This window comes from Pan troglodytes, chromosome 11 (genome assembly GCF_028858775.2).
Source record: "Pan troglodytes isolate AG18354 chromosome 11, NHGRI_mPanTro3-v2.0_pri, whole genome shotgun sequence".
Lineage (NCBI taxonomy): Eukaryota > Metazoa > Chordata > Mammalia > Primates > Hominidae > Pan > Pan troglodytes.
Genome location: NC_072409.2, coordinates 75,335,163 through 75,348,966, shown reverse-complemented (window position 1 = coordinate 75,348,966; position 13,804 = coordinate 75,335,163). Strand labels below are relative to the sequence as shown.

At 40.7% G+C, this 13,804-nt stretch overlaps 1 protein-coding gene across 11 annotated transcripts in view; it reads right to left on the bottom strand.

Annotated features, from left to right (window-relative positions):
- The window catches only part of NTRK2 (neurotrophic receptor tyrosine kinase 2), a 358,176-nt gene that overhangs the window by 141,645 nt on the left and 202,727 nt on the right, over positions 1-13,804 (bottom strand). For 3 of the 11 annotated variants that reach the window (XM_054658055.2, XM_009456797.4, XM_009456798.4), the window contains one exon: positions 7,280-13,388. The exons of the other annotated variants lie outside the window; for them this stretch is intronic. In XM_054658055.2, the coding sequence (XP_054514030.1) occupies positions 13,360-13,388 (29 nt within the window). In that variant the 3' untranslated portion in view covers positions 7,280-13,359. Of the gene's footprint in view, positions 1-7,279; positions 13,389-13,804 lie in introns of those variants that run through there. 11 annotated transcript variants of the gene reach the window in all.

Genomic DNA, 13,804 nt, shown 5'->3' with positions numbered 1-13,804 from the left:
CTCAGTGATCATCTCTATCCTAGAAAGTTATAAAGTATTAATTAGACCTGGAGACATATTTCAGACTGGCCAATGCCCTACTTCTTTCTACAGCCCTAGGCTAACTAGGGAGCAAAGAGACTGAGTTTTCCATCTGTTTCCTTGCCTCCTGACTATATCCAGTACATATTTTACATGTTCTACTCTTAGTTTAGTGGCCTTTTCTTTTATGTTTAATATTGTGAAAAGACACATTGATTCTCAGAAATGAAAATAATAGTGTGGTTGCAAAAAACCCTGGTTGCACTGATACATATTAAATAAAGAAAATATTTAAAATCACTCTTACAGGCACTACACACAGTATAATTAGTGTTCAGCATCTGTGATAAATAGTGCCTGACAAATTGTTCAAGCATCATAAGCACTATGAGAAGACAACAGTTTTATTAAACACAGAAAATTGTATTTTTCCCAGTGGTTGTATTGCAAGATAATGAACTCTACAAGCGGCGGCAGAGATGCAAATTCAATTTTGCACAAGACTCACAAACGTCGTGATATATTATGCCAGTGGAGACACAGCCTTCGTCTAGACAAAATGCAAAAATGTCCTCATGTTCAGTAAATGTGTATAATTAGGAAAATATGAAGAACAGCTAATCGTCGATGTTGCATGCATGTCTGTATCTCCCATCTTCTTTTTTTAAAAAAGTCTAGTTGAAAGTTGAAGGTCACTCTTCTAGGTTGCAAATTTCAGTTTTTCAACTTTCAAAAAAATTGATATTTGTAAAATTAGAAGGTGCCCTAATCAGGCCTCCAAATTTTCTAACTCTTCCTTAAATTTTTGCTTTCAACTGAGTTATATGCAAGAGTTTTTATTTATAAGAGCAGGTTATATTATACAAATAAAGCAGACACTGTCTGAGGACCAAAATTGAAGCAGCTCTGATAGTTTTATTAATTTATTTGATTTACTTCTGGTTTCTCTTACCCAATCTTATTTATGTCAAAGTAAGTTGAAGCAGAATTCATTATGTAGTGAAATGCAATTTGAACACTTTTCATTGAAACACGGTGATTCAATCATTTCTCTCCATCTGTCCCATTCTCTTCTTACATTATTTTGTACAGATCAAATCACATAAAATGAAATTCCAAAAGAAACTTTAGAATTTGCACGGAGGAATAAAATGATCTCCCAATAATTCCTTATACTAAGTACTAAATTATACAACTAACATTCGGATAATTTGACATTATTATAGCATATTTTCTCTTGAGAAAAGTCAACTAGGTTAGTGAACTTGAATTTTGAGAAAACTTTTGATGCAACTCCAGTTTCTAATTATTTTGATACCGAATTATTAGAAGGATTGAGCCTAATCTCACCCACTTTGGGCATTTCTGCATTTTGCTGATTATATAGATTAAAAAATTTGCCAATCCTTTTCAAATAGTTAAGCTTAGGAGTTTTGGCATTTTAGCAACTTTATGAAGTGTTTGTGAAAATATCAATCAGTAGATTCTTCTCATCCGCTATTTGGTGACCCATGTCAGGTGTATTGTTGGTGCACAGAGAATCCTAAACTCATGAATGGATCAAGTTCCATGTTGATTATGCAAAAACAAGAACCATGGCCTCATGGAGACATTGCGCTTGTCATTAGAATGACAAGACTATCCCTTAAATGCCTTTTCAACTCCTGTGCTACTATACCCTCAAAACCACAATCCCTGTGCCCTAAACCCGCATGAGTGAAACAGTTCCATGTTTTAAAACCTAAAAGAATTGTACTGCAACCAGGAAGGGTAACCATGTATCAGCAAAGCTGGGAAGGCTAGGAAAAAAACTTACCAGCAACCAAGGTACAAGCCTGTCCTCAGGGAGCTTGCCACCTCACGTCACCTTACCCAGCTTCATGGTCCTTCTGGATGAGAACCTTCCACAGTGGGTCTAACCTGGAACAGTGATCCCCAAACTCTTACATTTATCCTAATCGTCTGGGGGCTTTTTAACAATGCAGATTATTTGGCCTCACCTCTAGCCACTCAGATTTGATAGATACCAGTTTGGATGCAGGGATTTGATTCTTAGAAAGTATTTCTAGTAGGCCAGGTGTGGTGGCTCATGCCTGTAATCCCAGCACTTTGGGAGGCTGAGGCGGGCAGATCACCTGAGGTTAGGAGTTCAAGACCAGCCTGGACAACATGGTGAAACCCCATCTCTACTAAAAACACACAAAAAATTAGCCAGGTGTGGTAGTGCCTGTCTGTAGTCTCAGCTACTCAGGAGGCTAAGGCAGGAGAATCGCTTGAACCCAGGAGGCGGAGGTTTCAGTGAGCCGAGATCGCGAACTCCAGCCTGGGCGACAAGAGCGAAAACTCCGACTCGGAAAAATAAATAAATAAAAGAAAGTATTTCTAGTTATTATAATGCACACATGCGCGCGCGCGCACACACACACACACACACACACACACACACTAGAACAAAAGAGATGACACAGTGAAAAACACAGGTCCAAGAGCTTTTGCTTGCTGACAACTGCCAACAGCCAAGTGGCTTGCTACCGGACATGGGGTTAAGGATAAATAGATACAGATCTCCTCCAACAGTGGTGTCCTCCAGCTTTCTTGCATATTTGAGAAAAACTAAGCTGAGCAAAGCCACAAATAAAAGACCGCCTGGTAACTTGCTACCATCACCTTCCAAATCACCTTGGCCCTTGGCAGTGGCCAAGGGGTGGCTCTCCATCAAAGATGAAGGACTTGAGACTCTGGCCTGGCCTTTACCATTTGGAATCATACTCTCCCTTGTTGTCAATTTTGAATCTAAACAGTGTTTTATAGTATGGGAAGAAATTTCAGGATTTAAATGACAGGGAAAATGAGAAAGTTGCAGATACCCATCTCATCAGTTAAACTGGCTGCATTTCCAACGTAAACTGCCTCAAATCCATTGTGGGTCAGTGTGTGTGTGTGTGTTGGTGGGAGCATGAAAGAAGCCTGGCTTGATGGCTAGACAGAGAGACGGGCACGAATTCAGTGTGTGCATTAAAAACCGATGCTAGGGTTTGGGTATCTAGGTTCAACTCCTAGCTCTCCTGCCTAGTAGTTGTATGTTCTTGGGCAAGTTGCCTAACTTCTCAGTGCCTTACTGTTTTCCTTCTGTGTGATTAAAGTAACAAGAATACCCACCATATGACTATTGTGTAAATTCAATGAGAGAAATATGTATATTTCCATTAAAACTTCAGCATTAGGCCTTGTGAGAAATTATTCTCTCATAATACAAAACATAAAGCTTTAGCATACCTGAAACCCAAGTTACAAAACCAGACAGGAGAATTCTCAAAACACAAATTACTTAGGAGGTGGGACAGAAAGAGCAAGAGAAAAAGCTTCAAACCCAACACTGAACAGACATGGCAATGGGCATAGCTAATATGCAATTCAAAAGGAAAGATAACCAACCTTCTGCTCCTACCAGAATCATAGGCAAATACTAGAGATGCCTGAAGCTCAATGAAGTAGAGATGTATTTCCTTCCCAAAGCTACAGTAAGATGACCGGCAAAGTAGATAAGATCATCCATTCCTTTGTTCATTCAGTTTACTACCTATTTATTATAAACCTACAATGCCTTGGGCACTGTTCTAGGAGCCGGAGATGCCAAAGCACTTGTTTGTTCGTTGAACAGACTATGATTCGGAACTTACAAAATTGCCAATAAGTACTTATTTCCATCTGCAATTTTTTATATCAGTCATTGACTACTGCCACTGAATTCCTGGTGAGACGTGACTTCCTGATTACACGTTCATCATCCAACAGAGACATACGACATATACCCTGAGCCTAATCTGAACTTTCATTCCTACCCTTGTTGTCCCCTCCCCATCCTGGAGTTTTAATGTTAAAGGTCCCAGACAGTCTTATTAGTCAGAGATTTGTTTTATCTCCTCTCGTTGGGAAAATTTTCCATACTGGCAAATATTTCGAGATTCATGCAGAAACATACACAACCCCCACCCCAGGGAAAGCAAAGGACTCATCAAATTCTCTGTTTGGAAATATTTCAGCCCCTTTTCTCTGAAGTCACATTCTAATTAGTTTCTCCAAACCACTCTCTGGCTGCATCTCCACAACCCCAAAGGGCTGGTCACGCTCTGCAGCTTTGTAGCTGATAATGCATGGAGGTTCAGCGGGCTTGGAACACTCTAGTAAACAATATTTTGAATGTATTTTATTACTTGTCACAATGGACTTTGAACTACATTTGAATAATTCATACTCCAAACTATGGTCTTTTCAAAGTTATCAAGATAATTAAGAGAATAAACATTGAGTCAGAAAATAATTATTCATTTTGGCTAACCTTGCCGTTCTAACTCATCTGCACTTACCAAGCCCAGTAAAGAAGTGCTGTATGATGTTTTTAAAGAACATGTGTTACTCTCTCTGTTAAAAGACTTATATGAGATATTGGTCAACATGTGTGTCTGTCACAAAGTGCTCAAGAATATCAGCTCCTTGATATCTCCTGACTTTATGAAGCACGTAGATGCAGGCTTGGAAGAATGCCACGTATGAATGCCAACTCTTGTTTTTAAAACGGCTCTCTAAAGCATAAAGATCTATAGAAATTTTGACTCCATTCAATTAGCCAGTTTGGAAACATGGACCTTTGAATGGAAAATGAAGGAACGAGTTGTAGAAGGTGAGCCAGAGGAGTACTTGTCTGTCCTCCACGATGCTCATAAGATTGGCATCAAGGCTGGTTCCCCATAGGATGCTGAAAAGAAGGCTTTACTAGACACTGTGTTCCCTTGGCCTCCTTGTACAGGGTGACCCTGCCCAGGAGCTGTGGGTTCTCACTCCTCCCAGCATTGCCTACAGAAACTCAGCAAATATATGCACCTCAACATGCTCCCAAACACAGTTGGCACACTTTGAATTCTTTTCTTGGATATCAAGTTCACCTAGGAAATCAGATATGCTCATCTCAGAGGAGTGAAGCCACTCAAGAAAGAGTCTGAGATCTATGGTATAGCTTGCTTTTTCTAGGATTTTCTGAACTAAAACTAAAAACGTAAACTTTTCAGAGAGGGCTTGGCAAAAGAAAAAGTGGAATTTTACATAATTTTAATTGGCAAAAAAATAAAAATAAGGGCTTTATATTCATGATCATTTAATATTTCTTAAAGACACTACTGAGAGAGAAAACATCACAGGCCAGTGAGCCTATATCAGTCATTGTACCATAGATGGCCTGGGCTCTGCCCACTGGCAGGTTCCTCCTTTATCATTAAGTTCAGCACCCACCATGTGGACACTCCTCACCCTTCAGATCCGAAGGTTAATACACCCCAGCATATTTGATCACCCACATGAAAGGGGCAATGCCAACACTACAATTCCTCTTGCTGAGTTAGAAAATTGCTGGGTATTAATTTGGAAAGGATGAGCAGCACTGGGCTAGAAAGAGTCCTCACTTCCAGGACGTCCACCTGGGCTTCAATAACAACCCCTTGTTCAGGATGGAATTTGCGTTTTCCTTTTCCTCCTAACTTTTCTGAGCCTCACTTTTCCCATCTGTAAAACAGAGTAATATCTATACTGCAGCAATTATTAGGATTTTTTTTAATGTGAAAATACAATCCATGGGGCCTGGCCCATAAAAAGCATTAGGTAGGAATTATATAAAAATAGAGAATGCAAATATTACAAAAAGAGCGCATGGCATTAAGAAACCGGCTGAGTGAAAATGGAGTATTTTAAATCTCAAATACTGTATCTTCAGCTTAGCAAATGTATCATACATCTCCAAATGTGGGGGACAAAAGCAATATAGATTTTTTAAAGAATTTCACTTATTTTTTAAAATTTTTATCCATTTTTCCCCTAGATTATTTCTCAGACTTACTGAGAAAGTCCCCTGATCCTCCCTCCTGTCCTTTTCCAAAGAATCTATCTCTCTTTGTGTCTGTCTCTGTCTCTGCCTCACTCTCCGTCTCTCTCTCACTCTCTCTCTGTCTCTCTCTCTCTCTCTCTCTCTTTGGCAGCCTCATTGATTTCCTCACTCTGGAGAGTCACATACAACAAATAAAAATTTTAAAAATGTAGTGAGAAGATGAGCACGCACTTATCTGCTGTTTCAGTAGATAGCACAGGATGGTTACTGCTGGAGATGCTGAGGCTGGCTGAACAAAAGGGAGACAAGGGACTGCATCTCCAAGGGAAGACGAGGCAGTAAGGAAGGACAATTAGGCCAGGAACTCAGGAAGTATCCAAAGACTGACAGATAATCCACTGAGAAGTTTATGTACACATAACAGCTTTGCAAAGGCCAGAGGTTTACACAAGATCCAGGCCAGAAGGAGCCCTGAGGCCAAGGCCAAGGCTAAAGGGAGTGAGATTCTTGCTTTGTGCACACAATTTAAGGAAATGCTAAAAATTCAGTTATTGAGATAAATTATATTAAGTGTAATGCAATAGTTCTTGATAAAATTGAATGCAAATATTTGTGCTTAAAAAATATCAGAATTTTTTTTTTTTTTTTAGACATAGTCTCTTTCTGTCGCCAGGATGGAGTGCAGTGGCATGATCTCGGCTCACTGCAACCTCCGCCTCCTGGGTTCAAGCGATTCTCCTGCCTCAGCCTCCCAAGTAGCTGGGACTACTGGCATGAGCCACCATGCCCAGCTAATTTTTGTATTTTTAGTAGAGATGGGGTTTCACCATGTTGGCCAGGAGGGTCTTGATCTCTTGACTTTGTGATCTGCCCGCCTCAGCCTCCCAAAGTGCTGGGATTACAGATGCGAGCCACCATGCCCAGCCAAAAATATCAGAATTTTAAGGAAAGACAAGATCTGACCCTGAACTTGTAGGACTAAGCTCACTCACCTTACACTCATCCCAGCCCTCCTGGGATTATGCTGGCTTTATTTAAAATTTTGATATTTTCTTCATAGATCTTTTGCATTCTTTTTTATCTTTTAAAATGTTGCATGAGTATATTATTTATCTTGAGTACTGACACTTTTGGTGTCACTTTAAATTCTGTGCCTTAAGCGAGTGACATTCTTGCCTCACCCTAGTGCTGGCCTACCTGAGTGAAGGAGTTGCTTCGAGAAAACCCAGAGAGGCTATGTGGGGGCAACTGGGGAACCAATGCGGACAACTTCTAGAGCTCTGTTCGTGGTGCCTTGAGGAATCCCAATGTTGAATTATATTCTCAAGTCTATGTAAGAAAAAGTATTAGCAGGTGACGAAAGTAGGCAACAGAGACCACAAATATGACAGTCTTGTCTTTATTGGTGTATGCGTTTGGCTCTGAATGATCAACTACATCACAAATTCCAGTACAAAAGATCTCATTTTCGGATAGATCATATAGATAAAGAATTCCAAGCTCCATTGGTCACTCATACATACACGTGGGCAAGCCCTGGAGTTTCTGAACATAGGAAGAGAATGCAAGTCATGTGTTAGGTCCACTCTCTTGCATGAAATGTGGGAGAGGGAAATAAAGTTAGGCAACATTTAGCAATCAACAGAACCCCTTCCCTATCCTACCGCAGCCCAACATGGTGCAGCAGCAGCAGGCTGAATGGTTGAGACCAGTGCAACGAGGTGGCAGGAAGTGCCCTGGTAGAAGGGGGGTCCTTGGCCACATGGGGAGCTTACAGAGAGAATCACAGTAATACACAGATGTAGTGCCCATTAGCCAGCAGGGTTTCCTTGAGGAACATCTATCCATACCCACCCACTCAAAGTCCCCTCTCTCCAAAAGTAAATAGATGGCATGGGGACCATATGAACTAATCCCCCAACCCAGCAACCCTTCACATAGCTCTGCCCTCACACCAAAGTTCTTCCTCATACTGAGACAAGAGGAGGCACAAAGGCCCTCAATGACATGAATCCTCAAAGAGAACAAAAGAGGACACTGAGATGTTAACGCCAAGAACTATGCCGATGAATCAGCCATTAGACTCAAATCTGGCTAAGATCCACTTTACTTAAAAACTCAGGATGTAATATGTAGGAAGTGGCAGAGCATATACACAACCCGAGAGGGAAAGTGTGATTGATTCAGGACATGAGTGATGATCTTATTCTGCCTGCTACTTGGCCACTGTCTCCCTCCCCAAAGCTCAGGAGTATGGAAATCAATGGCATAGCTATGTATCACCAATATCTTACTAAGAAAATGAGTGTTTTCCTCTTTGAAATCCAATGTCCATAAAAATCTAGGTAGAATTCAGTGAAATCAAAAATCTCACATGTAAAAAGAGGAATTTTGCCATCAACTCAAAACAAAGACTCCTAAAAGGGAAAAAGACAGACTAAATGTATACATTCTGACAGCACTTGGAAAAGAAAGGCTAGCCTTCTAAATAAGGCTCAAGCAGCTACATGTATTGATAATTGTTTCTGTAGATATCAGGAAATGGCACTAATGAAATTAGGAACTAGGAAGAAATGTGATCATTAGCATCATAGTTCCTGAACCCTAATACATACGGAAAAAAATGGGAGGATGGAGAAATCATGTGGGTAAAGATATTGATGTTTATGGAAGTAAAACCAAGATAGAGAAAATGTAAGACCAGTTAGTCCATCTGGCTCAAGTACTCTATTAATAGAAGGTAAGAACATGAGTTCTGATCCTGGGTAAAGCAGTTAGTGCCTCTCTATTCCTCAGTAGTAGACTGAAGACCAAATGACTTGCAAAAGTAAACTCTTTGGGTGTTGCAGGGAAGGGGAGTAAGTATTGAGCATGAAAACATAAATGGATCTGAAAAGTAATCATTCCTGTAGGAAAACAATTCAGGTGGCTGCTTAGTGGTGCCATCTCTGCTTATTTTATAAGCAGACATTTCATGTAATCTCCAGTAAACGCATTCCCTAAAGTGGAGACTAGCTATTTTGATATAACTGCACACTATAGGGCTTTATCCTGTCCTCTCTATATCAACCACTTTATTGGAAATTTAGGAATATGGCACTCTGTCCAAATGCCATTATTATCTAATGAGGAGCTTGGGTTCCACTTTAATGCACCCAAAAGTTCAATGGCATGGTTAAAAAATGTGTTATTTAATAGTAACAGGATAAAAAAGAATATTGATCTCTACCCATATACAGTAATGAATAAAAATAATATATAGAAACTAGGATTATATTATTGTTTTCTTTCTGGGATTCCCCCCGCCTTTGGTTCTGAAATCACACATATCTAATCTCTTACATCACAGGAACTTATTCATTTGAACTCATTTTTAGAATCTCTTAAACTTAATATTACTGTGCAAAATATCAACACTAACATATTATTGGATGTCATACTATTGATAGAGGCCTCCTTGCCAGAACCCCAGTCTAGGTCTAGAGGCCTGAGACATCAGGAGAGGAAGGAAGGCTTTCATGATGAAAGATCCGGGGATCACTGGACAGCAAACTCCATCAAGTTTAAGCAAACCTGGGAGTGACCAAAAGGAGACTCCAGCTCATCAGAGGTCCTTGCACAGCCAAGGTATCCTTGGTGGAAATGAAGGCATCCCTAAACATCAGGAAATGTATGAGATGTAACTAGCTTGGCCCTTTAAGATCCAGCATACTCGGCTCTTTGAAAGGAGCTAGCTAGGGTGAAGAACTTGGAGGCAAAAAGTGATCATCTGCTTCAGTTGAGCAATAAACTGCATTTGGAGTTATCTGGAGTGATGACCCTAAATGAGAGCTCTCAGCCTGCCTTGTCAGAACAAGAGAGCCTCTCATTTCCTGAGTCTTTCCAGCGCATAACACAGGCCTCATGTGCTCTGTGATACTTACCATATGAGAGTCTGACGTGGCCAGCTATGGCCAGACCCCCGCTCTTAACCCCTGCACATCTCCAAGGAAATACAAAATACAAAACTGGGAATAATACACCCAATGTGCTTCCTACACACTGTGCGGCACAATCTCCCCAAAGTGAGCCATTACTATAGAAATATTAACAGGGTCCAGTACAAACAAATGCAAGGACACATATGGTCAGACTTTATATTACAAGAGATTAAAAGGATATCCACAAGACTAGAAAGCCATATATCCAAATGATATCAGTGGTTAACTCTAACTGGTGGAATTACATGGGACTTTTCATTTCATCTTTGTCTCTTATGTTTTCCAGGTTTTCTACTATAATCTACATTATTTATTCTTATTTTAAAATACCCATTTTAGGGCACTTGAAGGCATTTTGGGTGAGGAAGACAATCCTATCTTACTAGCAAAAATCATTGGGCCTATACCAACTGGGATTGACCAACTCATTGCAGTCTGTTTAGGACTGTCCTGGTTTTAAAAATGAAAGTTTCACATAACAGGAACTGCCTCAGCATTCTCTCACTGACAGGAAGCAAACCCAAACAAAGGGCAGAATGGATTCATCTCCTCCTTGGGCTGCTCTCTCAGTCTCAGTGGGCAGTGGCTCTTGCTTCCAGTTAGGGGCTGAGTCCAAGGAGAGAGATTCCTTTATGTGGCAACCAGGTTGAACTAAGAAGTAGCTCTCTCCCCATTTCCTTCCTGGCCGTGGGTTAGAGAAAGTGTTTCTTCTCTTGCCATTCAAGAGAAAGAAGAACGATCAAGAAAAACCAAACAAAAACAAACAAAAACCCACTACAACCTCAGCAATCAACCTCAGAGCAGCATCACAGCTCCCCAGGAAGGAGATCTGGCATGACAATTAATCTGAGAAGAAGCCCAGCTACGGTGGTTACTCTCACAGGCTGGCAGAATTAGTAAAGACAGAGAAAAGCTGCATTTCCCAGGGAGAAAACCTTCACTTTGTTATAATAGCTGCCGTAAAGGATTGAGCCTCACATCCAAGAAAAACTCCGGTGGTGCCATCTCTACTTAACCAGAGGGAGCACTCAATTGTTCAAAGCACCTGGGTAGCAGGAGCTTCTTAGCAATATAGGAGGCTACTCTGCTACTGTGTTTGCTCAGCTGGTCCTGGTCCACAATCTACTGGCACATGCAAGAGTGGCCAATCCGAAACCAAAATGGGGGCGTAGCTTGATTGGATTCATCCTGTTGGTACACACACTCCAGTCAGGCTGGGCCTTGGGAAATACCCAGAACAAATACATTAGGATCCTCCATCTGCTGGGATGCTTCTAGAACATCACTGATGCTTTGGTGAAATTGGACTGAAATGTCTGATATGTGCAGGATGCAGAACTCCATCTTGGTTGGCCGATGATGAGGGAGTAAACGCAGTCTTCAGAATATCACTCTGTCTCCCTGACCTAAATCTATAATCTTTATTTTTGTTTTTCTTTTCAGACACCAAGCTTAGGACTGGAGTGTTTCCTCTAGGAGGTCTAAGTATACTATACTCGGGTGATATTTCTTTTTTGATAACAAAGAATAATATTACCCAATGGTCAGATGCTAAAAACATGATTTTACTTCACTATGAGTGTGCTTGAAACTGGTTTGCTAACAAATCTTCATCTCAGTGCGGCTTATAATAACATGGCTTACATTTTAAATGTAATTATGCAGCATGTATTCATTTCCTTTCTTTTAAGAAACTCAAGTTGCTTTTTTAAAGCATTATTTGATAGCTTCTTATCATCTCCTTTGGAGTTGAAAAGGGAATATGATATCAAATTGTTGTAGCTAGCAATGGGGGGGCCGTGGCACTGAGAGGGGGAAGGAATTGTATTGGGACCTGCAGAACAGCAGCAATGTGCCACGAAGGCTCCCACGAGATGAGTCGTCAACCCAGTGTGCCATAAAAGAAGCAATTTTTAAGGATCCTAAAATAAGTGCATTCTCTGTCCTAATGCTCGTGCTGGACAGAATGGACTTAGGTTATTTTTAAAGTGCAGGCCATGGCCTTCCAAGGCATACAAACAACTCCCAAAGCAGCCATTATTTGGCCAATTAAACAATTAGGAGAAAATATACTTTTGAAAGACAAAACATGAATAGGCAAAGTACAGAAGGAAGTGCTAAAGCAATTGTTTCTACCCGTTTTTCAGTCCTATCTCTGACCATCAAAATGGACCACGGTCATTCGATTGCACTGAAGTCTGCAGATAATCTCTGGTAGCTCTGAGGGGCCCCGCACTCTTTGATCTAATGAGCTTCTGGGGTCCTGGATGTAATTCAGAATTTTTGCTCATGTGTACTCAAAGTAATGTTGCAAATATGTTCAAAACCTCTGCGGTTCTGTGAAAAATATCACCTCCATCCTTTCCCCTTATTGGTAAGACAAGGACGAAGTGGGCTGTGGCTGTTGAGGGGAGCAGAATGGGTGCCTTGTGTGATAGCTTTAGCTAATGTTAAAATACTCCCTCCCTTTATAATGTCTTCTTTCCTCAGGCCTAGCTGGCCTATGAATCTGTGCTTATTTACATAATTGCCTAGTAAGCACGTAACCACTAGGAAAACACATACGCACACACAAACACACATATACACAAGGATACACACACATTAACTATAATAGCTGGAGAAGTATGGCACACTCTGGAGAAAATTTTTAAAAATCCATTTCATTGGAAATGGAATTAAATTGAAAAAAAAAAAGTCAGAATACTTTATATGCCTCTGCCACAGGGAGTTACTAGCCCTAGGCACATGAAGAGGGCATGCTCTGCAAGTACAAACACATCCAGGTACATATTTAGAGACAATTTTAAGTCGATTTAGGCCTCAAGCCTAGGACCCTAGCTAATTTACAAGGCTGCTCTAGGGAAGACAGAATTTTAGGGAGGACATCTATAGTGTTTGCTCCGACGGGAGAAGATAAAACACACTCCTGCCCTTCAAGAGAACCCAAGATTGATGATTTGGGGATTTTGCTGGTTAGTATGTTTTGTTTCTGTTTGTTTGTTTCAGCTCAGAAGGTGTGTTTCCATTGTTCCCTGTCAAAAAGTTTCTCAGCAGTCAAGGAAAGGAAAGCAACACAGCTGCCCTTGAGCTGAGTTTGTAAATTTTACTGGGAAACCACCCCGTGCTGTCAGGTGATGTGGTGTTCAGACACGTCTAAACGAGCTAGTTGAGTTAAAGACCAACTCCAGACTTGATGTTGCTGAGCTCCTCAGCTCCATCTTGCCATCCTGATTGATCGAGGAGATGGGTCTATAGTTAAAGTGGCATAGTACTTTGAGGGGTTAGTCATTAGAGCACACTGCTTTGTCTTGGAAAGGCAACTTCTTGCTTGGCTAGGTTATGGAAGCTAAGGAGTGACGTCAAGATGTTGTCTGGCCAGAATTTGCAGATAACCATAGAACTCTTCTCCTCCATCAGGCATGGATTTAGCCTCCTTTAGTTCCTGCAGTGACACAGGAGCCTCCAAATACCAAATTATTATCAGGCGGTCTTGGGGGAACCTCTGGGCCCTGCAATAAAGTAGACAGACTTGCTATTGGAAAGTGCTCGGGAGGAATTCAGCCCTGTTCAGATTGCTCTACAATCCTGCAAACCATCTCTGGACTTTGTAAATGAAACCCTCATATCACTACAGATAGTGAAAACATACTTGAAGGGATATAATTGATCATCATCTTTAACTTAAATGATTTTATGCATCATTTTAAGAAGTCGAATTTGATCATGTTTGTTTATTGTTTTGTTTTTAAAGCTAAACTATGCAAGTATTGAGCTTGTGTCACTCTGGACAAGCCACTTTTGAGCATCGTTTATAAAATAAGGTGTTTTTATTCATTGATCCTTCAGGTCTAACTCAGAGTATCACACCCAGGTGGTAGACTGTGAGCCAAACCTGACTCACACTGATATATTTTTATTTATCTCA